This window comes from Lagopus leucura, unplaced genomic scaffold (genome assembly GCF_019238085.1).
Source record: "Lagopus leucura isolate 7727_CA_CO unplaced genomic scaffold, USGS_WTPT01 Super-Scaffold_100040, whole genome shotgun sequence".
Taxonomy (NCBI): Eukaryota; Metazoa; Chordata; class Aves; order Galliformes; family Phasianidae; genus Lagopus; species Lagopus leucura.
The window spans coordinates 1,124,123-1,151,209 of record NW_024962289.1 but is presented as its reverse complement, the minus strand read 5'-3'; the positions used below and the strand labels follow the sequence as shown (position 1 = coordinate 1,151,209).

Sequence of the window (27,087 nt, the reverse complement as noted above, 5' to 3'; positions counted from 1 at the left end):
GGCCGAGCAGAAATCCGCGGCCGAGCAGAAATCCGCGGCCGAGCAGAAATCCGCGGCCGAGCGGAGCCCCGAGAGCATCCCCCGCCCGCCGGCCGCCGCCGAACACCGGGAGCAGCAGCAGCAGGAGGAAGAGGAGGAGGAAGAGAGCAAGGTAAGGGGAGGGAGGCTTGAGGGAAGGCGAATTTCGCGTGGGGGGCTGCACGTCCTTTTCCCAGCAACTGCTCCAGGTGCTGGGGGTGTGCTCTCTTTCCGTCCCCCCCTTTTTTTGTGGGTTGCAGCAAATCGTCCCCCTGCAGCATGAGGATGCCCCAACTGCTGTCCTTGCAGCCCCAGGGAGGTCTCCCCCTTGTGTCCCCCCCCAGCACCCTACTGGCCTCCCACCCCGAGCTCTGACCCGTGCTTGAACTGTGGGGGGCTGCCTGGTAAATCCTCCTCCAGCTCCGGATCTTGTTTAAAAATAAAAGGGTGACCCAGCGGCCATGGAAGGAGTTTGCCCTGCTGGCTTCCGTGAGCTCTGCGTTAATGCTCTGTGCCGTGGGCCTGGGGACCCTCGAGGGGCTCAAACTGACGGTGCTTCTCCCGGGGCGGCCCCTTGTACCAGCGAGGGATGCAGGCAACAGGGTGACCTGGGAACCCAGGAGGGATGCAGGGCATGCAGACGTGTTTGAGCTGGGGAGCACAGCCTGGGGCCTGGCTGCCTGCTGGCTATTAATAGCAGCATTGCTAATCCTTGGTGACTGCATCCAGGCTGCTGGGCAGTGTGCAGACGGACAGACAGACAGCCGTTGTCTTGGAAGGCATCGCTACTGACTCACCGGGCGCAGCGGGCGAGGCGCAGTGGGTTGGCACTTCTGTGTCCCGTGGTGATCATCAGAGCAGTGCCCGGCCCTGCGTGCTGGCACCTCATCCTCCTCCCACCTCTTTCATCTCCCATTTCTATCCCTGAGTCCCAGCACCATCCCTTGGCTACGGGGATGGCTCTCAAGCAGACCCCCATCGTCACAGCCTCCCAAAAGCGCTGGGGACATCTGTCCATCTCTGGGATGACTTGTGGGATTTATCAGTGCTCTGCAGGGCTGGGGAGCCCCAGGACTGCCGTTCACTGGCTGTATCCCAGCTGGGATCGCTCAGCAGCACCCAGGACGTGCAGTTTCTCTGTTGTCTCATTAACACGAGTTGGGAATGTTTCTCCTCCCTCCTGGCTGCTCTTCAGTCGCATTTTCCTGAGCAGACACCACTGCAACCTTCTCCTCCTTCAGGAACGTGGCACTGCAGTTCTGTCTGCCCAAAGGTGACCGTCTGTATGAGATGTTCCTTTCCCCTTTGGGTGCCCCAGTGAGCACAGGCCAGGGTGCCCACGACCTGGAGGACACTGTGCTCAGTGCAGGTTGTGCCTCACACAGCAAAGCACAGATGGTGATGGGCTGACAGTTGGACTCAATGATTTTTTTCCAACCTCAGTGATTCCACGATACAGGACAAGGTTTTGCTTCCTTGGGAAGTGATTCCCAGCAGCAGGGCAGGGTGAGCTGCTCTGGCACCAAGCAGTTGTTAACAGGTGTGGATGGGAAGGAGTTTGGTCGAAGCAGTGAGAGCTGCACAGGCTGGAAATGAGCCCTGCCCTACTCGTGGCTGAGGGCTGCAGTCCCTTGATGTGACTCAGCAGAGGCTCAGACCAGCATCGTGCTGCTGGAGGCTTGGAGCTTTTTGGCAGACCCAGTGCATCAGACAGCAGTGGGCTGTGCTCTGCACTCCGAGGCCTTTCTCCTTTTCCCTGCTGTCTGCTCAGCACGTGCTGCTTCAGATTCTCTGCAGCCATTAAGCACTGAAGCAAGTGCTGATGGATGAAGCAGCGTCGGTGTGCTCAGTGCATCACCCTGCTGTCTGTGTTCCCTCCTGCTGCCTTTATGCTCTGGTCCCTGCCTCTGTCCTGCAAGGTCCCTGTCCTGCCCTGGTGGGCAAGGTGATTCTCCGTGTGCTGGGCAGGGCTGAAAGAGGGGGAATCAGGGGAAGGAGATCCTCATTCCCATTGGGTTCTGGTGGTGGTTCCCCTGTGTCTGCTGGCTTCCATCACTAACAAAAAAAATTAATTAGTTTGTCACTGTCGGAGCTCGTTACGTGATGGATGCTGCTGCCCTAATGAGAAGCTGCTGGGTGGGAGCTGTGGCAGCTCAGCGTGGGTCCTGCCAGAAAGGAGCAGAAATCCCCAAATCTCCCACTAGCTCTTCTACCCAAGGGCTGCTGCTCTGCCAAACTCGGCCCATCAGCTTCCTTTTCCCCCTTTTTTAAAGGCTTTTTCCTTCCCCTTTCCCTCCTGGCTTCTCTTTTTCTGTCTGGCTCCCCGCTGCCTTCCTCTTGCAAACTCTTGCATCAGGCTTGGATCAGAAGGCGCAGCCATAAATGGCAACGTGGGGCTGGGAGCTTCCAGGGTAATTTTCTCTCCCCCTCTTTGCAGCCCAGGGCCTTCCCATTTCCCTGCAGTTGGAATGGATGAGGGGCTCTGCTTGCCCCCATCATGCCCACGGGACAGCAGAAGGGGTGGGGGCCCAGCAGCCCCTCCTTGCGTCCCTTTAGAGGAGGGAAACCTGCTGTGGGGAGGGAGGAACCGCCTCTGGTTGGCCATAAATGAGCTGGAAACAGGGTGATGGGGAGCCCAGCCTATATTGCCCTATGACAGAGAGGAGGCTTTCCCACCTGGGAGATGCTTTAGGGCTGGAAGAGGGCTCATAGGCTGGGAAAGCCATGAGTGGGGCTTTTGGGGAGCACTCTGTTACTGCTCAGTGCCCCAAACCTCCCTGGGGGTCTCATCCTCGCTGCTGCTTTTGTCTGCAGCCTGCACTGCCCAAGTCAGGCTCACATGTGGGCGTTTGCTTGCTGGCCATGGAAGCTAAAGGGCAAAGCACATTTCTGATGAGCTAACAAATGCTTGAGTGCTACAGCCAAGGTCTGCCAAAAGCCAAGACAGCTGTATTGCCGCATTGTTATTTAAGGTAATGACTTGGGGGATTTTAACCCTGCGCTGGGTTTGGGGGGGCTGTGATTTGGTGGCATTGCTTATGGGAGCTCCTGGCAGCTCCTGCTTGGGGTGCCTGTCCCACCCATGTGCTGCTTGTGCCACACAGTGTCAGCTCTGCAGAAACTGCTCTCCATCCTGGCAGCCCGACTGCTGCATCAGCATCCCCAGGGCTGCTGCTGTGCCTTCCCCTGCTCTGCAGCACTGTGGTTCAGCATCACCGCATCCTCGTGTGACTGTGGTACCACTGATCTGGCAGTGGCCGTGGGGCAAAGGCTGCCAGCAGTGCAGTCCTGGGTCTTGGCGGGGCTTTTCTAGACTCTGTCTGTGTGTTCAGGGTGCAAATGTGCTCTTTGGACTTGCACCCATGGCCAGGAGCAGCGCCTGGCTCATTCCAGTACGCATCCCATGGGCTGCCTGTGGGAGCTGCTCCCGACCAGGCAGACAGAAGGACAGGGCTGTGGAAGGCAGGGCTGCAGCGCGGGGGGAAGGGAGCTGCTGGCATCTGCCTCTGAGCAGAAAAATGCTGTGCTGTAGTGAGCAAGCAGTTGCCACGAGCAGAGCTCCCCAGTGTTACCACAGCACATAGCAATCGCCTGCTGGCCTGGCAGCCCAGCCTGCTCCCCCTCTGCTCCCATCAAACGTTGCTTCCAGTGGGTTGGAGCAGGAACAGTTCTCTTTCAGCACCCCCCAGGGCCAGGGCTGAGCATCCTCTCTGTTGGGTGCTGCTCTGCTGGCCACGGGGCTGCCCAGGTATCAGCAGTGAGTGCCCATGTTTGGAAGCGTGGCCCAAAATAGCGATGGCTGCTGGGGTGTCAGCCACGTGTCCTCCTGGGGAGCTGGGTGGTGAGGAGAAGCCAAGGGGCTGTGAATAATGCGCATTCCTCACCGATGACAAACCATGCTGGGTCTGAGCAGTACCACGCTTAGTGGTGGATATGAAGCCACCGCTGCAAACCCAGTGCGGGGTCTGTGCTGGTTCCCCTCCTGTCTGCATCACACAGGGAGGAAGGCACGTGTGTGGGCACTGCCTGTGTCCCAGCCTTATCTCCAGGGCTGGAGCTGTTCTCTCCCTCCCCACGTTCCATCTGCAAGGAATCCGGCCTTGATAAAGCTTGCTGCGACTCGTGGGAGGCAACCCCAAAACTTCCAGACTTGGTTTGTGTTAAAACTCTGTGCTGTTTGATTCCTCCCTGTGCATCCTGAGCTGAGATGGCTCCTGCTGGGGGCAGCTTTGCTTGCCCGTGTCTGTGTGGGATGGATGCTCCTCTTGCTGGGCCCCTCCATGCCCCAGACCCAGCTCCAAGCCTCCCTCCCTGCTCCTGGGGCTATTTTTGGTGCTTGAGGGCCCAAGGGAGGAAATGACTGTAATGGCAGCCCCGTGGGCATGGGGAGAGGGCAGTTCTCATGACACTGCTAGGCAGTGAGAAGGAAGCAGACTAATGAACGTTGCTTGTTAGCAAAGCATCCCTTTCCCCTCTTCTCAGAATGGGGCAGGGAAGCAGTACCCAATTTTGAGGGCTCTCATAGGTGATGTAGAACAGCACCTTCTGATCATGGCTGCTCTGTCTTTTCCCTCTGCAGGAGGAAGATCCAGACTCAGACAGTGAGAAGCTGATGGTGAAAGAGACGGAGGATGATGATGGTGAGTGCCAGAAAGGCAGTGCCCCATGGGGATGGTCTGAAAAGCTGAGCCCCAGTGCCTGGGGATGGTCCCCCATCTCTGAGCTCTGCAGGGGAGAAGGACCCAACATCCCAAAATGAAGGGACATGGAGGGAGAAGCAGCTACTGGGGATCCACACACAGCAGAAGGGCCCCTGCCCTTGGGCTGTCACTGTTACTAAATATCTGGGAGCAGACAAACAGCTCAATCCCTTGGAGCAGCACCCCAAAAGCTCCTTCCTCCCCTGGAGGCACATCTCTGGAGTCTGTAGGCAGAGCCACATTTAACTAATTACTCAATTAGTTGATTGGAAAATGATGAATTGCCTCACTGGAGTGGCTGTGCTCAGAGAAAACAAAGCAGGTGGCCCATCAAGCAGCAGTGTGTCAGTGGGGCTGTGCCCACATCCCTCTGTGCTGGTGCTCCTCCTGCTCTGCCCCACTTTCCTCCCAACCCGGGTAAGGCACAGCATGGCAATCCCCAGGCTCAGGAGGATTACCCTAATGCCACAGGGAATCAAATTTTAATCTCGTGAGGTGGGAGAAGCGCCTTCCCTCTGTAGGGGACAGGGTTCCACAAAGACATGTGTGTGTTCCATCCTGCTGGGCTTCCGTGCAGCATCGGGGGTGTTATTGGGGCTGGTAGATCTGGTTGGATGAACGATGGGCGTCTGCTGCCCAAAGGATGATGGTGATGGTGCTGTGCCAAGGTTTGCCCTTTTTGGTTCATGGCTATTTGGGGGCAGCTCACATGGAGTCGCGCACAGCTCACGGCTTGCTCAGCATCCCCACGAGCCCACGGTGCACGAGAGCAGCTCAGCCCCACTTTGGGAGATGGGAGGCAGGAGGCAGCTGCTGAGCTCGCAGGGCTCTCACCCGGCTCACACACTGCCAGCTCTTGCAATGCAATGCAAGAGAAGAGATGAAAAATAAATATTTTCTTTCATATGCTCCTGGTAAGTAGGTCACATCTTTGCCCTGCAGCCGGCCACGTGAAAGCCCTGCCTCCCTGCTCCGTGCTTCCTGAAGTTTGTTTTCAGTCTGCAAAGAAAGTTCCTGAGCTCAGAAAACATCCAGCGGTTTCCAAAGCCACAACACGTGGGCAGTGAGATAGGTGGCCACCTCTCCTCCCTGCTGCTTGTTCCTTTCTGGTGGAGCAGCGATTAAACTGCCCTTTTTGAACAGGCAAAATCTCAATTTGGCAGAGAACCGTGTGGGGGAAATGATTTTAATTGTCCTTGAAATCAGGCGAGCTGTACGAAGGTAATAAAATAACTCCTGGGCTGCACCAGGGCAAGGAACAGGATGTTACACCCTCTCTTTCTGTTCTTTCCCTCCCAGTATCTCCCAAAGCAGCAGCAGCAGCTGATTTTCTTTCCATACGCTTTCGTGACCACTTTTATGGGGTCTCGTTGGTGCCTGGAGGTATCACCCAGGATGGTGGGTTTGAGGGTAACATGCAGCGTCCTGGAGATGCACAGGCAGTCAGGCTCCTCCTGGAGGGGAGAGATACAGGGCCACAGCACCTTCTGTTTGTTGGACTCCTCGGAAGGAGCCCCGGGGCTCTGTGAGGACAGCAGATGGTTCTGTGGGTGCAGCTGTGCTGAGCAGCTGACACGAGGCAGCTCCATCCCACAGTCCTTGGGAGATAAAGGTCTGTGGATCAGCAGCTGCAGATAAGCGCTGCTCCGTGAGCCCTCAGGGCCACCCTTTGGATCGCCCCCACCGCTGCTGTTCTCTGTTGTCTCTGGGAAGATAAGGAAGGGGAGAGGTTTCTAAAAGCAAACGGAGCTCTAATAAAATCCGATTGGAAAAGGATCAGCTTTGCTTCGAGATCTGTGAGCTCTGGCACTAATTAGCCCGAGGCTGAGATGGGGAGATCTGGAAAGGGGCCCCTGGGGAGGAGGGGAGAGATACCTCAGGGTTTCCTGAGGCTCTGGAACCGATGGTGGAAGCCTCATGGGTGAATGCATGGGAGCAGGGCTGGGCGTGCAGCTCGAGCCTGTGGATGCTGAATGTCCCTCTCAGGTGCTTTCTGTCTCACACCATCTCCTGCTCTCCTCTGTCCTGTCCTCCCCAGCTGCAGATGAGACGTTCTCTTTTAAGTACAGTCCTGGAAAGCTGAGGGGAAACCAGTACAAGTCAATGATGACCAAAGAAGAACTTGAGGAAGAACAAAGGTATGCTGAGTTTCCTTTTTTCCCTTCTCACCTGAGTCCATCTGGTTGGCAGTTTCTTGAAGCAAGATCTCACACCATCACAAATACAATCACATGGATTGAGGAGATACAGGGCCACAGGGATTCACTGCAGCTGGGCAAGCTCCTCTGGATGCTCAGACCTGATGTCTCACCTGTGCAAGTTGGTGTATATCCACGGACCCATTGGCACCACGTTGATTTCCATCCGTTGAGGCTCTGACTGCCCCTTCCCCTCCCTTTGCCCTGTCAATTGCCTGAGGGTTTGGGTACAGCTCTGAAATACTGGAGCAAAGGCAGTGAATGTGGAGCTTTGGAGCTCCGTATCCCAGTGTGGCCCACAGCATGCTGAGCAGATGCCAGTCCCTCCCTTGTCATCCCCAAGGAAGGGCTGTGGGCCCTAGCTCTCCATGCAGGCTGCCCTAAACATGCTGATCCTGCACCATTTCCCTTCATGTTAGCCCTACTTTCACACCAAGGGATGCCTTCCCTTTCTGCCCACAGGTCTCAGGGTTCACTGCTGTGCAGCTCTGCTAGGAGCAGCGCTCTGCTTAGGCTGCACGCTCTGGTCTCAGCCATGCAAGCCAGCTCTGGCTGCTTCTGGGCTGACCCTGCATTGCTGGCATCAGGAAAATGTTTGCTTTCTTCCCATTATGTCTTTATCATGCCTGGAGCATGCAGCCCGTACAACACTTGCCAGGTCTGTTGGCATCACTGCTTTCACGTGGGGAGGGGATGGTGGAATGAGCAGAGTGAATGTGAATGAAATCCCAACCCACAGGGCTCAATGGGAATTGTTTTGGGGGATCCTGCTAAGCACCGGTACAAAATCCACTGCAAAAGGTACATTTAAACCCTCTGCAGCTCCAGCAGCCAGCTGAGCAATCACTGCGTGAGGGTTCGAACGGGAGACCTGCAGGGCTGGCTCCTTGGTGGCAACAAAAGCCACTGGGCATCCTGTGGGTGCAGTGAGGGGACGTCGCTCTCGCTGCATCCCCAGCCAAGGTTTTGTTCTCTGGACTGAAGGATGGGTATCAGTGCTCACATCCCAGGGCAGGGCTGTGCCCCCAGGGCTGGCAGATGGCACTGAGGACGCCTTGGAAGCTCTCAGCAGCTCGCACACTGAGGGCCATTGGCAGCGCGTTTTCCTACTGCTCCCTTCTGCTGTCTCTCTCTGTTTGTGTTGTTCATTTCCTTACGGCAGCTTTATGAATTTTGCTTTTAATGTTTTACTTTTGTCCTGCTGTGTCGCTGCCTTATTTTCTTCCCTGTGCCATCAGCAGCTTCTCATTTCAGGGTGGTGTGTGGGTGCGGGTGCTGCTGGGTGAGGTCCAGGTGAGCAGAGGGCAGCAGCTCAGCCTGGTCCCCCCGAGCCCCGTCCCTCTCCCTGGTTCCATGCGTTCTGCACTCTGACCGCTGCCAACCTGCTGTGACCCAGGTTTGCCACCTTTATGTTGCAGGATTGAGCTGACCTCTGATCTCACATCTCTGTAGCAAGTACCTTAGGTCCTCGGCCACAAACATTCTTGCAAATCTGTTTGGTAAGGATGCGCCGTTTCTTAGAAGTAGTGTTACCATGGATAACATCTGCTAATGTGTTCTGGTGGTTTTGCTGTGGTGTTTTGTTGTTTTTTTTTTATTCTTTTGGGTTTTATTCTGGGGGGAGGAGGGTTTATTTCTGAGCCATCTCTCCCACCTCCCTTCCCTCCCCATAACAGATTAATGAGTCTGCTCCCCCTGCTCCATCTCACTTCCACGAGCACTCCAAAGGGACCTGGAATGGAGGGTTCTCACGTCCAGCTGCTCAGCTCTTCCATATGGGTTCCTCAGCTCAGACATCCCATGAATGCTTCTATTTCCTGACCTGGAAAATGAGGGCAGTGAGCTGGTGGTTAGCCCTAGGGCACGTAGCTGGAGGTGGGGGCTCAGCCTGCTGCTGACCCTTCAGTTGACCCCCATGGGCCAGCAGGCACCTGTGGGAAGCAGCGTGGAAGCAACATGCAGAATGCAAGGCTCCCAGTTGGGACTGCCTGTTGTGGTCTGTCATCAGGAGCCCTTCATTTGGGGACACCTGATTTTGGAAATGCTACTGAGATAATTCCTTTTACAGGAAGACCCGTAGACAGTAGGAGAGGAGAGACATGCAGTAGGAAGGGTTGTTTAAACAAAAACCCACTTCTGCTCATACTCTGCATCGCTCCTGAAGCTGTGGTTGCCTTGCCTGCTATTCACTTGAATCTTGCAGCTTCAAACTGGCGCTAAATCTGGACTCAAAAGGGAAGGAATGTGACCTTCATGGAGTGATGCAACTTCCTGCTTTTTGATTACTTCAGTCTTAAAAAATAGCAGGACTTCTCAGGAGGGAAGGCCGGTCACTCTTGGTGGCAAACACATCTGCTTGGCTGGTGGCACTGCACACCTGGGGGGTTACCAGCACATGGAGAACAGAAGCACGTAGCGTTTGTTCCTCTGGGGGAGAAAAGCAGTCTGAGCAGGAAGGGGAAGGGAGCAGGGGAAGGATGCAGCCTTGAGTCAAGCCAGCATTGCATATTTCCCAAATCCATCTCTTCTGCACCTGAGGCTTTTGGTCATCGATTGCCAACTGCAGCTGCCATGGTGCAAAGCGGGGGGATGTGGGACTGGAGTGGTGCAGCCTGTCCAGGCTGTATGGGGCACAAGTACAGCCCCAGGGCTGTTAGTGGGTTGGTTTGTTTGTGCAGTGAGCACTGACAGCTGCAACAAGGCTGCATTTTTAGTAAAAAAAGAAAACAGCCAGGAGAGAGATTCCCGTAGGTTTTTGTTTTCAGTTCTCTCTTTCTACAAGATAGAGCAGGTCCCAGCAAGTCCTGGTTGGCCTTGGTGATGCTGAGTCCCTCCCACTCTTCTGTAGGTGTGCAGGCTGAATGGAAAGCAGATCCCACACGATAGTCCATAGGAAGCTCTTTCCTCTTTGTCTTCTCTTGTTTCTGAGGTTTCTGGATAGGCAGAGGTAGAAAACCAGAAGCTGTCCCCCAAGCTCTGGGTGCTGCAGCTGCACTTCCCAGTCAGTCACCTTCCCTGGCCAGCAATGAGACACTAAGATGCTTCTCATTGCTGTGTGGGCTGCAGCATAGGCAGAGGCTGTGTTTTCTGCGTGTGTACTCGGATGAGATGTTTGTGGTTTTGCATAACCTAAATTAGTGCCAGGAGTGGAGTGGGAAGAGGAAAGCAAGAGAAACAGGACAGCAAAGTTTCTGACCCTGAGGGGCCCAGCTGCAAACATGAGGGCACCTCCAGGGCTGGAAAAGCCTCACAGCACTCTGTCCCTTAAAGCAGTGTCTGAGTGAAACTCAGTGCCCCAGCCTGCTCAGAGCCTCCTGCTTGCAGGTGTGATGGATGGCTCGGTGATACCACAGTCCAACCTCTACAGGACTGGGGAGAAGGTAGGGAGGGCTGCTGTGTTTGCTTTGCTAGTAAGCGTGGTTCCCACAGTCATCTCAGCCCTTCTGGGATTAATTCTCTGGTTCTCCTGGCCAGCCATGGGTGGGTTGAGAAGGTACTGCTTGCAAATTGGAGTTCAAGCAAAGGGAATGGGATGGCTGTAAATCCTACCCACTGCCCTTCTCTTGGTGATCAGTTAGCAATGGAAAGCTGGCTGGCCCCCAGCTGGGTCCAGAGTGCTTCTTAATTACGAGCCGCCTAATAAACCCAGGCTTGGACCCTGGAGTTTCAGCAAGGCAGGGCGCGTGGCCAGACCTTAGCTGCAGGGAAAGGCAGAGAGAAGACATGGGGATGTGGGACTGGAGTGGTGCAGCCTGTCCAGGCTGGACGGGGCACAAGTACAGTCCTAGGGCTGTTAGTGGGCTGATCTTGCTTTGCCAGACATCCCAGATCAAATGGGGATGCAGCTGTGGCTTTAGGGAGAGCTGTGCCGAAGTGCCATTTTGAACCAGACAATGCTTGCAGTGATGACTTGAGAACACAAGGGCAGGAAGCAGCTGCTAGGATTTAGATGTTGGACTTTGACCAGTTTTGAATATGTCCACTGCTGGCCCTGTAGAAAAAGTGGGTGGTCTGGGCTGGGGGAGGCTGTATTTCAGAAGAGCTCTCTTTCTGCATCTGTCCCTGTCCACCTCCTGCATTGCCATCACATGGCCCTGGCTTGCTTGCTTGCTGTCCTTTCCTGTCCAGCATGGCACTTCATTTGGATGAGGGAAGCTGGTAAGTTTGGCTTTCTTTGGATTTTTATTATTTGTTTGCTCTTCATCTTCTGCAGCACGATAGTCGCCCTGGGCTGAGGGAGGAGAAGTAGCAACAGGGGGCTACAAGCACTGTGAATGTGGGGTTCTGTTTAGATCAGGCTGACCACTGCTTCACTGCGGCCCCCAGCCATGGGGATGGCACTGGCCGTGGGGAAGGCTGCCTTCAGCCACAGAACAGCCTAGGAGGAAAGGGGCACATGGGTACAGGGGGACCCACCAAACTCCCCTGGCTGTGATGCTTCTCCATAGGGAAAATGTCTATGAGAAATCAGTGGAGCTGAGCTCAGGCCCTATTTATAGAGCGTCTGCTTGAGTCATGAGTCCCACAGAGCAGCTCAGGATGCCTCCCTTGGAAACGCAGGGAAAGGGGAGGCTAGTAGAGCCCTTCCTCTCCTCTCCCATCCCTGGGGGGAGCCTTCCAGACGCTCCTCTGCAGGCTGTGAGTCCCCAGCCCTGCCGTGGGATGAAGTTTCAGACTCTGCTTTGAGCTCCTGGGTTTTTCCTTTTGGCTGAGGTCCTGAATTGTCCCAGCTTGTGGCTGCTTTGCATCTCCCTCACCCAGCGCTCACAACTGGCTCTATTTGCTTCTGCTTAACCTCACGCTGCATGGGCAGCTTGCTGTTCCCTCTGCTAACTCTCTGGGAGCCCAGGCTGCCTCCCTTGTGGCATCATGGGCTGCAGGAAGCCAGGCATACAAGCATAGGTTGGCCCATCTGTTGTTTTCTCCACTTCTGTAACATGGACTCGGGTTCAGGAGCATCGCAAAGGGGTGAGCATCGAGCCGGAGGAGGTGAGCTGAGCTGAGCTGGCAGAGCTCAAGCTGCCTTCCTGGCTGTGCTGTGGCCTCTTCAGCTGTCACTGCTGCGGCTGGGAAGCGTAGGAGGCTTCTGCCTTGAAACAGCACTGAGCAAGGGCAGCTCAGCCTTGCCAGCCTTGTCCTTGAGCTGCTGGGACTGTGCTCCTAACTGCTGCCTCAGCTGCCGCCTTGGTGTGCTGAGGAGCAACAGGCATCCCCAAGGTCCTATGCACCCACTGGAGGAATTTCAGATCTGTGCAGATAAAATCTCCCTTTGGTACCTCTCACTCTCTCACTCTTCTCTTTCAAAGCACTCTCTCTCCATATTCTGCTGTTAAGTTCTCTCCATGTTTTACCCACTGACTGAAGCTGGCCCACAATTTTGGGACTGAAGGGGAAGCTTGGATTTAGTAAGTCCTTCCTTGTGTTGTTCCTGCAGTACTGTGGTCCTGGACGTGATGCTCACTGCCAGCAGTGAGATGATATCTACCGCAAGGGTAGAGACATAGGAAGCGATGGTGATGGGACTGTAGTCTCTGTAGTAAGATGGGAGGGAGATGCCTGGGGGAGCCTGGTTTCCCAATGCCAGGCCCAGTGCCAGTGGCCTTTCCTCACTGCTCTGGAGCCTCAAAGGTGAATCATAGCCTTGGAACGAGAAGAGCCTGACGCCAGAAGGTATGCACCCTGCTTGCCAGCACTTCAGACCAGAGGACTGATGTTCTTGAGAAGCTGAGCGCCTGCTTTACCTGCTAGGGGAAGGAGCTGGGAATGCTCCACGCTTCTGAAAATCAGCTTTCCAGACAAAATTCTTCTTGAAATGGTTGCAATTCCCAGAGGTGGTTAGAGCAAGGTGTCTGGGGATCTTCTCCTTGGAGAGTGTTGAAGCCCCTCTGGAAAGCTATGGACAGTTGGGATGAGCTGTGAGATTTCTGACCTCCTGCTGTGGATTTTGACTGCAAGAGGGACATTAGCGCTGGGATGCTGCCTGCTCTCTAAGACAAGAAGTCCACGCTCCAGTGCCAATGTCATTGCTGAGCTGGAGTGAGGGCAATGCTTCTGAGGCCATCAGAGACCATTGGTTTCCACCTGTGCTGGAGATGCTGATCTCAGATTGCAGAGGAACTGCAAGCAGGACAAAAAGGAAGGGATAAAAATGTCCTTCCCTTTTCCTCAGCAGCAGAGACCAGTTACCTCAGGCTTTGTTCAACCTCATGCTCCAGTGTTCCCAGCTTCAGCTCCTGAGCCATTTTCAACCAATGACCTGCCCTTGTCTAAGCTCCTTATTTTCTGGTTGCTCCTTGCATATAACCACATCCAGTTGATCGACACTATGATTTATTGACTTGGCCCTTACTGGGGCCAGAGCAATTTGGATAATCTATAGGTGAAGAAATAATCCATTAAAAAAAGACCATAACCTGGCTTGATTCATATGCTGCCAGGGGAAGGAATGCTGGTAAGGCTGATTGCACCATCCACGTCAAATGGAAAGGAGGGAAGACCCAAGGATAGGCGGTGGCTCATGGCTCACCCTAAGATAATTAAATCTCTCACGCTTCGTGGCAGCAATGATGGAGCTTCTCATTCTAGGGAATTATATGGCCCTGATGTTCCCATGACAGTCTGCCTCATGCTCTTTAATCCCTCTCCCAGCTTGCTCCAGGAGCAGAAAGGGGTATCCCTGTTTTGCCGATAGGGAATTTGTGGTTTTGACAGATATCCTCCATCAAGTCCATGTTTTGTTTAAGATCTCACCCCTCCTGTCTGCCCAGCCCTGTCCTTTAGGTGAGTATCCCTGCAGAGGGGATGCATCTGAGCCCCATCCACTCTCCCTGATGTCCTCCATCCCTCCCCACTCCAACTGTGGCACGCTGGAGGGAACTTCTCCTTCTGGGCCCCCACAGCAATGAGCTTATGCCCTCATGTGTAAAATCTGATTATGCTTGTGTGGCTTGAGCAGGATGATCTGATGGTCAGTGCTGCGAATCCCACAGAGCGATTATCCACTCTGGAGAATTTTCTTTCTTTGCCATCATGGGTTGGCTGCTGAGCTTCCCCAGCACTGCCTGAGGAACTCTGGGCCCTTGTGAGGCTTCAGCCTTCATCTCCCATCCGAGATCCGGGTTGCTGAGTGTCTGTACAAAACAGCAGACAGTTGAGCTTTTTGCAGAGCAATAAGGAAGAAATGAGGCTGCAACTTGCCTTTATGTTGTAGCTGCCAGGAGCAGGTGACATCTGAATGAGACTCAGGTGATGGGCACTGCGAATCCTACTGAATTCAGGGGAATCAGGCTGTGGTCCATGTGTATCACAGCATTCCACGAGAGCAGCTGGGGCAGTCAGGGCAGCGCATCTGAAGGGTTCAAGCTGGGAATGAGGGACCACATTCATGCTAACATGCTGCAAGACCTTGGGGAGTGCCTGGATGTCTCCATCCATAAAGTGTATCTAATAATCTCACCCTCCTTCCCTGAGGTATTAGGAGAGGATGGAAGCACTGTGGTCTATAGAGTCTGTTGGTTTTGCCTCCTTTCTTTGGTCAGACAGATCAATAGAAAGGTTGACCCATTCATCCAGGAAACCGGATCCTGGCTCATCTGGTTGCAGGTGGCAGGAGGAATGTGGGCTGGACAAGTGTGTGAGCAGCCCAAGACAGCTCTGCATGGGACACTGAGGCAGTAATCCCTGGAGCTGATGAAGGTTTCCAGTTAGCTGGACTTCTTCAGCTCTCACCATAGGTCAGAAAGAAAGATTGCAATTCAAGTTTGATGCCAGATGAGAGGATTTACACGTCTTTGGCCGGGTTTCAGCTATCCTGCTGCAGTTGATGAGGAAACGTGCCTCCTCCTTTGAGGCACGTGGTTTGCAAACAGTGACTTACTCTTCCCAGAAGGGGAAAGCTGGCTTGCCTTCTCCTCCACTCATACTGAGTTATCCCCTTGCTCATTTATGTGAATAATAATGAAACCATCCTGAGGGGTGAAATGACTGAAATATTTCTCTTCTCTCCTTGTTTCTCTTTGCAGAACTGAAGACTATATGAAGTTGTCCCTAGCCTCCTCCTAAAGAAATCCCTTGGCATCTTTAAAGGCTTGAGAGAAATACCAAAACCAACCAAACACACCCATAAGAGAATCCATAAGCCCTCAAAACTTGGCATCCCTCTTGCTCTGAAGTTGAGTTCTTCAAAAACTCCTGTGGTATCAAGTTTAAGGAGATCCTTGTGTGTCTCCATGGACTGGGGCTGGGCCCAATGAGTGACTTGAGTTGTGTTTGGGGGGGCTGGGATATCCTACGTTAACCTTTCTCCCTCTCCTTCAAACAGAACCCAAACTGGATACCAAATTTGCAGCGAGCCTATTAGTTTTGTTCACCACCATGTATTAGCCCTGCCATGAAGTCAGTGTTGTTTCTTTAGAGGGGTGGGTGAACTGTAGCTCTTCTCCCAGACTGGCCTGGATCTTGTACCAGACTACCAAGTTGTTTCTTCTTAGAGCCAAATCCTTCTGTGCTGCTGGGGAGTGGGAACTGACTGATTTCAAACACTGTGTGACATTACTTTATTCCAAAGGGTGGAGGTACAAAGTGGGATCAAAGTAAGGGAGAGAAGATGTTAGCTGACTTAAATCTCACTTCTGTAGTTATTTTAGCAAAGAGCTGATCTTGCAGGTAGATGGAAGGCTGGAGGAGTGAGGAAGGTTGATAGCTTAGCTGTTCAGTTTGTGGTGAAGGCTTTGGAGACCACACTTTGACTGTTGTTATCTGGATTCACGCTTCCCCGCTCTGTGCCCAAGAGATGAGACCCAAGGAGGTAGCTATGGCACTGTGGGCTCCCACAGCTCAGCATGAGATGAGGGGGGTCCTGGGAGAGACGCCCTCCCCATTTCTCTGCCCGCTTGCTATCCCATTGCCCTCTTTTTCTTGCTAGCCCAGTGGCTTGTCCACAGGAGCCACATCTCAGCACCTCTCCTCAGCTCGTCAGGGGATGAATTTGGCTAGGTGCACATGCCTGCTCCAGGCACAGCAGGCTGCGAATGAAAGCCAGCTGGTCTGTTGGAGTGAGAAGAGGGCCCAAGTCCTCTAGTGATGTTGCAGAAGCACCAGGCTGGCTGGGATCGCGTCCTTCAATTCTTCTCTCACTGCAGGACAACAGCCTCTTGGCTAAAGCTGCAAACATATCAGAAAACCAACAGGCTGCTTTTTCTTTTTTATTTTTTTTCTTTCCTTTTTAATTCCTATGCAGACGATACTTGAAACCTTGTACACAGTTGTCCTTTCCAGCGCCTGGGGTTGGCAAATTCTTAATAAAAGGGCTCGTTTAAAGAACAGCAGGAGGCTTCAGCTTAGAAGAGGCTGGGCTGCCCCTTCCCAGCCAACAACTGCAAGCGTCTTCAGTGGTTTGCATACGAATTTAGGCACACCCTCTGCTTCAACACCCACTAGTACAGCTGCTGTCTCCCTTTGGTGCTGGCTAGCTGACTCTGTGTCCCAAGCACCCAACTATGCAAAGAATGCCTTATATACATTGTGTTTGTTACATGGCAATACGTACATCCAGCAAAGTCTATAGCTGAGTCCAGATTTTTGCTAGTGGCAGCGAGTCAAACTATTTCTTCAACTCAAGTGGCTGTCTGGGTATTTTTTACTTCTGTTTTGTTTGTTTGTTTTGTATCTGATGGTGGCTCTTATATGAAGGACTGTCATTCTAGTGGCTTGAATCTGTAAAAATTGCCTTCGTTTGGTCCAATAAACCTTTGAATAGTTTATTTGGTTTGTGCTTGCTCTCCCTTTCTCCAGCAGCTTGTAACTTTTTCCTCAAGAGATCTGTGTTGAAAATCTGGACTTTAGGTTAGAGGTACATTCTGTTTTCTTGTGCCTTTTACCCTAGAAGTGACTCCAACAGGAACGGAGTCAGGCCAGTGGTGAAAGCCTGGGTTCTCCCTTGTTTCTGCTGGAGCAGCTCCGTGCTGCAGTAGCATCCTGACCTTGTTTGTGTGTGGAGCAATTAGCAATCTTTCCCAATGCAGAGCTTTGCCCAGGATTTCAGCTGCTGCCAACCCAGATGCCCAGCAGCTCCTGAAGCTTAGATCTGCTTTAACATACCTACATCTAACTGCTCCAAAACTCCAGTTAATTGTGGAAGTTTGAGACTGAAGTGCCTAAAGGAGCCTGAGGGAGTGAAGTATGCAAATTCAATTCCCTATCAAGAATAATTAGGCTGCTTTGAAAAATCCTTAATTAATCTATTTTGTCAGCAATAAGTAAAATCCTCTTTGACTTCTTGAATCCAAGCAGCTTTGAGGACAGCAGTTACGGGAAGAGAGAACGATTCTACTTGTGAATGGGATAGTTTTGATCTGAAATCACCAAGAAAATACAACCTGGAGCACTACAAAGTTGTTTTACAAGGTCGCCTTTGATAGCAGAAGCTCCTTTTTGAAATCAGTTTCATGTTTTTGATGTCTCTCTTCTTTCTCAGGCTCTTTTCTCTCCTTATCTTTGTTTCGCTCTCCCTTTGTTGTAGATTATGAAGTGCAGAGCAGTAACACCTCTTTTTGATTTCTGCTTTCAAATGTACGGTCGTGAAATTTAAAGTCGAGGGGATGGACAGAATGTATGGATGCTGTGTTTTAAAAACAAGTGGGGATTGTCAGCGATCTCAGTTTTGGAGACAAGAATACAAGGAAATGGAGCCTTAAGCAGCTGAAGGTTTCAGTACTGTTAATGTCTGTGAGATAATAAGTGATGGATGCAGACCTGAGCAGAGCGTTTGCAGCTGGCCCGCATTTCCAACACGTGAGGCAAAGGCGTGTATTGGATTTCTCCACATCGGTCTGGAAATGTGCCCTCTGGTACCCAATGGTGATCTAAAATAAAATATTGATCAGTGACGACTGTGCTGCACCTCCTCTGGTCTGGAAAGGGCAGCTGGAAGTGTTTCATGTGAGCAGAGAAACATGCATAAAGGATAGACAAATCCAGGTGCTGGACAGGCTGTGGCTAGAGCTTTCATAACCAAAAGGTTCCAACATCAGGATACATTTGGCCTCAAGATAATTGCGTTTTAATTGTAATAGGAAGTAATTGGCAAATGAACTTCCTTTTGCCAGGATGTGCTTTCTTCCTGCCCTGCCTGCAGCGATGGTGCTGGGAAGACAGCTGGCTGCTTCTGCTCCTGCTGGGGCTGAGCCCAGAGGGGAAAACACAGAGCTTGATAGGAACTGGGATGCGAGGGCTCCTCAGCTCATTCCTGACTGTCTCCTTCCACTCATTCTTGGCGTGCGTACTTCTAACTGTCGATGCTGTGCTTTCTTCATTCAGGCAAGGGTTGCGTCCTGGTTTTGCCTGTCAATAGGTATTTTTACTGCTCCTATTATGGAAACAGCTAATAGCTTGTCCACGCAGGACTTGCAGGAAGACTACCCCAGGTTAACCAATGGCCTCCATTTAAGTGGATTAATTACAGCGTATTAAAGCCCTGTGCGGAGAGCGGGCTGTGATGGGGACAAAGGACACTCGACAGGGTGACTGTAGAAATAAAAGCAAGAATCAATATTTCCAGCTGAGGGGAAGTCTAGTGATGCTAAAGACACGGAAGAGCAGCAAATTGGACTGCAGCAAATCTGTGCTCTGAGTTGCTGAATTCTGACTCCACAGACCTGCAATATTCATTTTGACCTAAAACTGTAGGCAGTTGCATCAGTTTGTTCATTAGGCATCTGGGAGGCATTTGAGAATACGTGATATTCTCGTGCAGCCCTCCCTTCTTTATCTCTAAGCAATGAGCAGTAAATATGTGAACAATATAAGCTCTCCTATAAAGATTCCTCGAACAAAGCATTGTGGCAGATACCAATCATTGCGCTGCAGGACGTATAACAATGGTTAACTGCTTCAGGTAAGGCAAAAATCAGGGTATGAGCTTTTATGGGGAGCAGGAAATTAACAATCAACTGTGGGACCGTTAGGGCTGGAAATCTGAGGTAGATGTTCTGCTGGTCTGATTCTGCCCACGGAGGAATCATCTCATTGCTGGACAGTGAGTTCATCTCACTTTTTGACACTGGCAGACAAACTCCTGAATCAAAGCAGATTCCAGTCTGTGATCTTGTCTTCCAGTGGCGGATTAAAGTCACGTCCACAGTGGAAGGCAGTCTAGTCTCTAGTTTTACAGTAAGATATGAATTTAAAACTTAACAGCTATTCCTGAATTACTCTGCATCTGCATGCTCTCACTACAGAATGAAAGGATGCTGTGCTGATGAAGCTTACTCCATTTTTGCTATAGAGCCCGCTGAACTGGGACGTGGTGATCTTACAGATTTCCACACATGAAACTGTGAGCATAGATAAGCCCTAAGGTACTCCTCCAAAGCTGGTGCTAAAGCAGACAGTTTTATCTCCATGAGAAATGCAAAGAGGCATGCAAGATAATCAGATAGCTGTGAGCGTGAAGGATGCAGAACCAGAGGCTATCCCTTTCTCATCTTGCATGGGCAGATTTCCTGCAGTCAACAGGGCTTGTAAAATGACCCACGTTTGGCTTCATGTTTCATTTGGTGAGCTTGTTCAGAGCGCCTGCTGGGGACTGGCTATTCCTACTTCTCCTTTTCTTGTTGACAGGGTTCAGAGAGAGCAGCTGGCTGCCATCTTCAGGCTCATGAAGGAAAAGAGTGACACATTTGGAGAGATGTCTGAAGGAGACATGAAGGAGCAGCTTAAATTGTATGATATATAACCGTACAGCCAGTGAAGACGATGCCCAAAAGTCATCTTGGTCGTTATTATACAGGACTGTGGAGATTGTAGTGCTATAAATGTGTTTCAGTAGTTATTTTGCATTTCCAGGTTGTTTTGCAAATGCACACAGGCCTGTGATATGTATTTCTTAAGACTTGCAGTTTTTCACCCTTTTAATCATTTTTTTTCTTGAAGAACTGTAATGGTATTTTTGACTCGTTTAGAGATTTTATCTCTGGCTGAGCCATATGTCTCAGTCACATAATCTAGTTAAACTTGTAACTTCTTCCTGGTCATGCTCCGTAGGAATGAACTTTCAAACTTTGTAATGTATTGCTTTGATAGCTGAAGGAAGCCAAAGATGATAGAAGAGCAGATTTAAAACGAATGGAAAGAATAGCATAGAGTAATTCAGGTTGGAAGGGACATGGGTTGGGAGGGACGTAAGGAGATCTGTAGTTCAACCTCCTGCTCAAAGCAGCATCAGCTGTGAGGTTAGGCCAGGTTACTCAGGGCTTTATCCTGTTGGGTCTTGAAAACCTCCACAGATGGAGACTGCACAACCTCTCTTGGCAGAGAGGCTTCCAATCCTACAGTTAGAAAACAAATAGCCAAAGCCAAAGCATTAGTGCTGAGATTAGATGTGAGCTGCCATTCTCATCTCCTTGAAAGGAATACTTCATCCTCCTTCACACTGGCTTTTTGACACAAATCCAAGATGGTTCCAGCTGACCCTGCTGAGCTCAGCTTCATGCCTGTGAAAACAGCAGCTGGCTGCATCCTGGGAGCAGAGACATCTCTTCGCCTCTTGACACCAGTGAAAGCAGTGCAGAAAAGTGGCTGGCATTTTTACAAGGACAATTGCGTTCAACTCAGATTGTGTTCTTGTAATGCAAAAATGATGCGAGAATCTACGCACTTAGGAAATCTCTGTGAAGCTATCAAGTGTTTTGAACAGTTTTGATCAAACCTTGGCGGTTTAGACAGAGTAAATCAGCCAGCATTCCTAATTTAAACTGATTGTCTTCTTGTGTAGCTCTCATGAAATCCTGTTAAATACTTTATTGGAAAGGATTGTCTTGGTTTTAGTAACTATTCACACGTTTTCTGACCTCGTTTTAGGGAATGATCTCTTTGGATGAGGTTTTCTTTATTTTGTACAATTCTTTAGAGCCTGATGGCACCAAGAACCACATTATGTGGTCACTGTTTCCCACTACAGTACATTCCATAACACTGTATGCTTTTTGACTTCTAGGAATCATTTTATCTTCTAATTGTTTTCACATAAGCCAGGGCATGCTGATTATGAGATCAAGCTGGCTCTACTGCCAAGTCATGACTTAACCTAAATATCTGGGTGTTCTCGTGTTCAGCACATGGTCAAAGGTGTCTCACAAAGTGAAAAACCAAGCAGACCAACATCTTGCTGTGTGTGGGAACCACAATTTCCTTTGTCAAACTGTAAAACGGAAGAAAGGTAGGAAATTCCTATATGGGAATTCTCTTTCGTTCCATCTGGGCAATGGGATTTTTTTCCAAGGTTATTCCTGAAAGCAAGCAAAAGAGAAATCAGATTTGGAAGACTTTTTAGACTTTGCTTAGTAGACTCTACAGTTTATTTCCAGAGTATTTTTATATTTCTTCTTTTACACGTGAGCCTTCTCTGCACAGGAATATGTCTGAAAAACATCTCCCCAAGCACCTCATCAAGAAATGGTGCCCGCAGTGCCCGCCCCACACAGGGAAGACTGGCTGCCACCAACCCATCCTGTCTCCTAAGAGCAGTGCCTCCACGATGGTGACAGGACAGCGGTAAAAGCTGTCATCGACAAGGCCCGTATTTCAGAGAGGAATAAGGCTAAGTCTATCGAGGGCCCTAGGCCACATCCACCTGGAGAGGTGGCAGGCGGGGCGGGTCAGCAGCAGGCCTCGTTGCCATGGCGACCGCCCGCTCCCCGCGCGGCACCCGTAGCTCGCCACGGCACGGGAGGGGCAGCGCGGGAAAGGCGTCCGCGCCGCCGTTGTCATGCAATGCGCATGCGTGCTGTGTGACGCAGCCCTACTGCGCATGCGTGCTGGGAGTGCAGTGTCTTTCCGGGGCGGCGGGCGCGCATGCGCCGGGCGGCGCTATTAGGGCGGTGCGTGATAAGATGGCGGCGCCGCTTTGCGTGTTCGAATGAGTTTCCAGACGAGTTTTGAGGCTGTCGTAGCAATAAAAAATAAAAAATAAAAAAAATAAAAAATAAATAAATTCCCTCTCCAAATCCCTTCATTCTCTTAAGTGCTGTGTCCAGGTTCCATGTGTCTGACAAAAGAATTCACGGTCCGTGAATCCGTAATAGCTGCATTTAATCCTATAAGGATGGTGGGAACAGAGCTCAAAAAGCATGTTATCTGTAACAGCCTATTTTAGACAATATAATCTCACGTGGAGAGTGAACCCCGTCTGAAGCTCACAGTGGCTGTGAGGAGTCTGTGAGTTTGTGCGTTGTGGGAGCAGCACCAGCTGGTAAAGATTGCTGATGGTAAGGAAAATGAAGTGCTAGAGCCTTGTGTGAGCATGGCTTTCTGCTAGGAAACAGAACAAAACACGAGAGTGTGAATTACTGTTACCTTTTGCATATTAAACCCACGTAGTGGATCCCAGCCAGGAGCTTTGGAGTAGCTGTGAGATGCTCCTTTTTCTGAAGCTGAAAATCTCGTGTCTGTAACGCTGTCTTAATTCCCAAAGTAGGTCAGGAATGCAGGCACCGAGGTAGGGATGTGTAGTGGGTGAGTCACGGTGTGATCAGCTGTTGAGAATGCTGTGTGCTGCTTACATTCCTTAGCTGCTAACTTGTGTCTGTAACAATAAACAGAGGAAGCGTTACATTGCTTTATCTTCTTTTGTTGCATAGAAACGGGTTAATTGCTTGTTTTCCGCGAGTTGCTTTGAGGAGTGTGACTGTTTTCATATAAAGCCAAACTGAAGAGTTTGCATTGTGGAAACAGATGAAACAGCCGTTGTCCTGGGGAATCCTAAGCAGCTTCAACACAGCACCAAAACTGGCAGCGCTAACAGGGCCAAACGTAGCGGAGGAGTTGCGTGCCTTCTCTGTGCAGTCATGTGTGGGCTCACTGCAGCACATCTGGCTGTGAAGCTGTGATGCATCACCCGGGGTGAGGTATGGTGACTGTTCATCTTCTCTGGAGTCATTTTTTCCACCTCAGCAGTGGAGAAGAGATTGCAGTCTTGGTGCAGAGAACGCTTGGTGAGAGGTAGCGCTGACAGAGCTGCCTGGAGGTGGAAAGTTTGATTCTTTGGGAGTTCTTTTACCACTCTCCTGAAATGTCTGAGCTTTTCTTACCCAAGATTAATATAAATGCAGCCTTAGTTCACTTATAATTGTGATAAAGTTTATATAGCACAATTTCTGTAGATAGGTGGCAGGTGGTGGGAGGGGAATGCAAGTACTGTTTATCCTCTGGATGGTGCTGTTGTTTTGTGCAAATAGCAGAGGTCCTGAATAGCTCCAAGTCCAACCTCAGGTACTGTTTTTCTTCAGCAAGAATTACCAAGAAGTGCACAGTCTTTTCCTCTTTAGCAAATTTCTGAAAATCCTGTATGTTGTGATCTGCTTTTTATCTGGCATTTCTGGGACTGGCTGAACTTAATTGCTAAATATGGGAAAAGTCATATTTTCACTGGTTTCCACCCAGCCTGTTTCAACTCTGAGTAATTCATCCTCACTGGGACCAGATTATTATTACTGCTATTACTTTTAATGTAAATCTTTCCTTAGTCCTTCAGTTCCCAAGAGTTCAGCTTTGTTTCATCTGCAGGATGAGTATTTGTTGGCTCAGTCAAGTGCACCAAGTTAGCTAAGAGTCACTGGAATAAAAGTTTGTTGTCAAGAGGACTACTTGTTTCTGAAGGAAGAAGACTTCTGTTTCAAGGAGCACTGCATGAAAATTGTAGGTTAAGTGTTGCCAGTTATTCCTCCTGTGTGGGCTGGGTTTCCTTGATCTGCAGCAAAGGATTCCTGCGTCATATCCACTGTCCTTGTGGTAGGATAGAGCCACATGGCATTAATGAAGAAGCAAAATAGTAAGGAATATGAATCCGAGTCACCCTGAAGCAGGGGAAGTGGCATTCTGAAGACTTGTTTGTAGGAGGAGATTGTATATTTCTGCTATATTCAGGCTGCCTTAGTCCTTCTTCCCCCTTGTGCGTAGACCATGCCAGTTTCATCAACCCTACCATTGCATTGTTAAATTAACAGTGCTGTGAATGGGATAATGAGACAGTTCCCTAAAACGTCCTGAGGAAATTGCACACTGTCCTGTACAACCCTGTTGTCTTCTGTAATTTGTCAGCACAGTGGAGGTGGAGAAATTGCTGTGTGGTTTTACACCTAATTCATACAACTGTAGGATCCCTCACGCTGCCCCTGAGGTCCTCTGGAGACTTTGGTTGCAAGCATTCTCCCCTATATCTGATCTTACAGACAGCGTCCGCATTGGAGAGCAAAACGAGGGCAGGAAGTCTGATGTCGATGTAGTGGGAATAAAACTTCAACAGAGAGAAATTTCTGTGTGATACAAAGACATAAAAGAAAATCCTGCACTATAGATTCGTTACTTCGAGAAAGCCTTCTGGGAAGCAGCCAACACAGCAGTATTCTGCCTGGGATGTGACGCAGCTGCACGATGTGAAGATCCTACAGATGGCAGTGTCAGCCACGCTGCCCCTCCAGGTGGGTTCTTGTAGGGCAGCTCTTCTCTGGCTGCAAATGTTCTTTTTGTCAGCTCCTCTCCTGGACTTCTGTGGCAGTTTCTTAATAAAGGGTGATTTGTCATCCTTGTTTGCTGATGGATAGCCTGTACCCAGGAATTATCTTGCACTGATAGTTTAATAATTTTTATACTGAGAAGCCCATGTTGTTGATGTCTCTGTTCACCTTTCAATAACGAGAGATGAGGCAGAACCCCTCTTGCTAATTGTATCATAACAGGTGGGCTTTAGCCTGCCCTTTGTAGCCATAACCACCCTCAGACCATCCCCAGCTGAGAACAAGGGACCCTTCCCATGTCTGTGAAGACATGCACGTGCAGGCACTTGGGTTCAGGATCTGGGATGGTAATGAGTGGCTTTGTCCTCGGTATCTCAGCATGTGGTTGATAGCCGAGCTGTTGTACAAGACCTTCTCTAAACATGTGGGTCCCAAGGCAGATTGCCCTGCATCAGTTCATGGTTCATTGTAGGGAAAGGTGTGGCTGGAATGCTGATGGCATGTTTCAGTGCGCTTGGGAAGGACTGGGCTAAGAATGGTACCTTGATCAATTCCACTTGCAAATTGCAGTGTTGAAACAAAGTTCCATTAACTGGATTCTGCTCTGACTCGAGGCAACTTTGTACAATTGGTGCCTGAAGGTTCGCAGGCATGAGTGCCACGTGGGTCGGCCTTCAGGTAACTGTTAGTGACTGCCAAGCCTGCCTGGATGTTGGCCCCTTTGGGTGCAGTCAGGCAGGCAGAGCAGCTGCATGTGACTGGGTGTACCTGTCCCTGGATCCTTGGCAAAGGTCAGGCATCCTTAAGACACTATTTTGTGTTGACTTTCCTATCTATGAGTACAGCATTCAATGGGCAACAATGAACAACCAAAGGATATGGCTTCACAGGAAAAATTTATTGCAGTTGAACTAGACAATAAATTTGGGGGGGATAACAAACCAAAGTCTAGCCACATAACGTGACAGGGAGCACTTTTATCTTCTGAATAGGTTAGATAGCAAACCATGTGTAAGTTCACAAACAAAGATCTGCCTATTTATCTTTAAAGGGCTATTAAAGCAGAGGACACTGTGTATTTTTCTAATTCTGAAATCAGATGACATTTTAGAGAGGACCTGAACTTCCATCCTGGAAGCAGTATAGTTATTTTAATGTATTCATGGGGCACTTGAGTGATTTAAATATTTGAGTGATTTAAATAGGTTGACCTGATGGACATCAGTGAAATATTTTGGTGGCGGCAAAGCAAAAAGCCCGTTTGAGACTGGAGAGCTGCTGGAGCATTGTGGCTTCAGCCATCAGCACTCTGAGGATGTTGTGGTGGAGCCACCAGTGTCTAGATGAAGCTAAAACCAAAAAGATGCCATGTAGCTCTGGGCAAAAGCAGGACTTGTGGTGTCATCCTGGTTACATTCTCATGTGGTGAACTGCCTTTGACCACTCTGTCTCCTTTCTGTTTATTTCAGACTTGTCTGAAGAAGTGTGTGGTGCTGGAGCATGGCTGACAGCGTTGTTCCAGCAAAGATCATGTTTCAGAACCAGCTGAAGGAAAGACAGTAATTTAATTTGCAAGTGCTTTCAGACAAATTACATAAATGCTATAAACCTAACTGCTTGTTCTGTACTACTGAATGCTCAGACTGCCATAAAGTTTCACAGAACAGCACTCACAGTTAAATTATCAGAAGAGTTATTTTCTCAAGTTCTTATTTTCACTGAGTCATGGAATCATTTGGGTTGGAAAACACCACTGAGGTAATTAATGAATTCTGTCTGCTTTGATAAGAGTCTCCTCTTGGTTGTTTTATGCATCGTCTCAACCAATGTGAATTTATTTGAAGTAAACTGGACTGACGTTTACTTACAGTTGTAAGATAAAGGTCCAAATATGCGTTCAGATATTGACCGAATGTTGACTGGAACAAGATGGGTATCATAAAAACTGGTCAGTGGAATGTCATCCTGGTTTTACCTGGGGAGAATTAGTTTTCTGACTGGTGGCTGGTATCAGCTGTTCACTCACTCCCCCGTAACCCAGTGGGAAAGGAGAGCAAACTGGAAAAAAGTAAAACTCGTGGGTTGAGATAAAGTCAGTTTAATTGGACAGAACAGGAGGGGAAATTAATAATATTAATGACAGAATAATATACAAAACAAGTGATGCACAATGCAGTTGTTCCCCAACCAAAGACGACCAGTCAGTGAGCAGCTCCGTGCCACACTTTGCACTGGAGCAGTACCTGTCTTTATGAAACGCAGCTCATGGGTGGAGATGTGCAATAAAACACTTTTATTAGAAACAGACCAGCTGATCCCTTTTGGCTCTGTTTGACATTGTGCAAACCTTCCTAGAGATCTAATGCTTGCAAGGCAAGCCCCAGTTGAAAAGATGATAAGTAGCTCCCAGGGGACTGGGAGAGACTGGTATGCCATTCCCAAATGAAAGAATCTCACATTTCCACTACAATGGCACATTGTGCTGCTCTCTTTCTCATCTATGTTTTTGCCTGTGGTTTTCCCAGCATATTTATAGGTGGTGTGCAAATGGGGTGGCAAAGAGTCACCTTCTGTTCCTGGAGGCAAAAGTTAATAGGAGTGAGATGAAGAAAGGTAGCACAAGGCCATCTAGGTTTCTAGATAACACAGGAGAACTGTTGA

At 50.1% G+C, this 27,087-nt stretch overlaps 1 protein-coding gene and 1 long non-coding RNA gene across 5 annotated transcripts in view; both read left to right on the top strand.

Moving 5' to 3' along the window:
* The window catches only part of MXRA7 (matrix remodeling associated 7), a 21,173-nt gene extending 451 nt beyond the window's left edge, over window positions 1-20,722 (top strand). For 2 of the 3 annotated variants that reach the window (XM_042883858.1, XM_042883857.1), the window contains exons 2-5: window positions 13-151; window positions 4,598-4,658; window positions 6,757-6,856; window positions 19,535-20,722. In XM_042883858.1, the coding sequence (XP_042739792.1) occupies window positions 13-151; window positions 4,598-4,658; window positions 6,757-6,856; window positions 19,535-19,649 (415 nt within the window). In that variant the 3' untranslated portion in view covers window positions 19,650-20,722. Of the gene's footprint in view, window positions 1-12; window positions 152-4,597; window positions 4,659-6,756; window positions 6,857-14,937; window positions 16,678-19,534 lie in introns of those variants that run through there. The other variant, XM_042883859.1, reaches the window with a different exon arrangement.
* A 1,838-nt stretch (window positions 20,723-22,560) lies between these two features.
* LOC122186864 lies at window positions 22,561-26,386 on the top strand. Of its 2 annotated transcripts, none has more exons than XR_006181199.1 (4): window positions 22,561-22,818; window positions 23,477-23,608; window positions 24,142-24,390; window positions 25,896-26,386. It is a non-coding gene; the product is annotated as an uncharacterized LOC122186864 (long non-coding RNA). The 2 variants fall into 2 exon arrangements; XR_006181200.1 differs by lacking the exon at window positions 22,561-22,818 and adding an exon at window positions 23,128-23,182.
* Window positions 26,387-27,087: the final 701 nt, after the last annotated feature.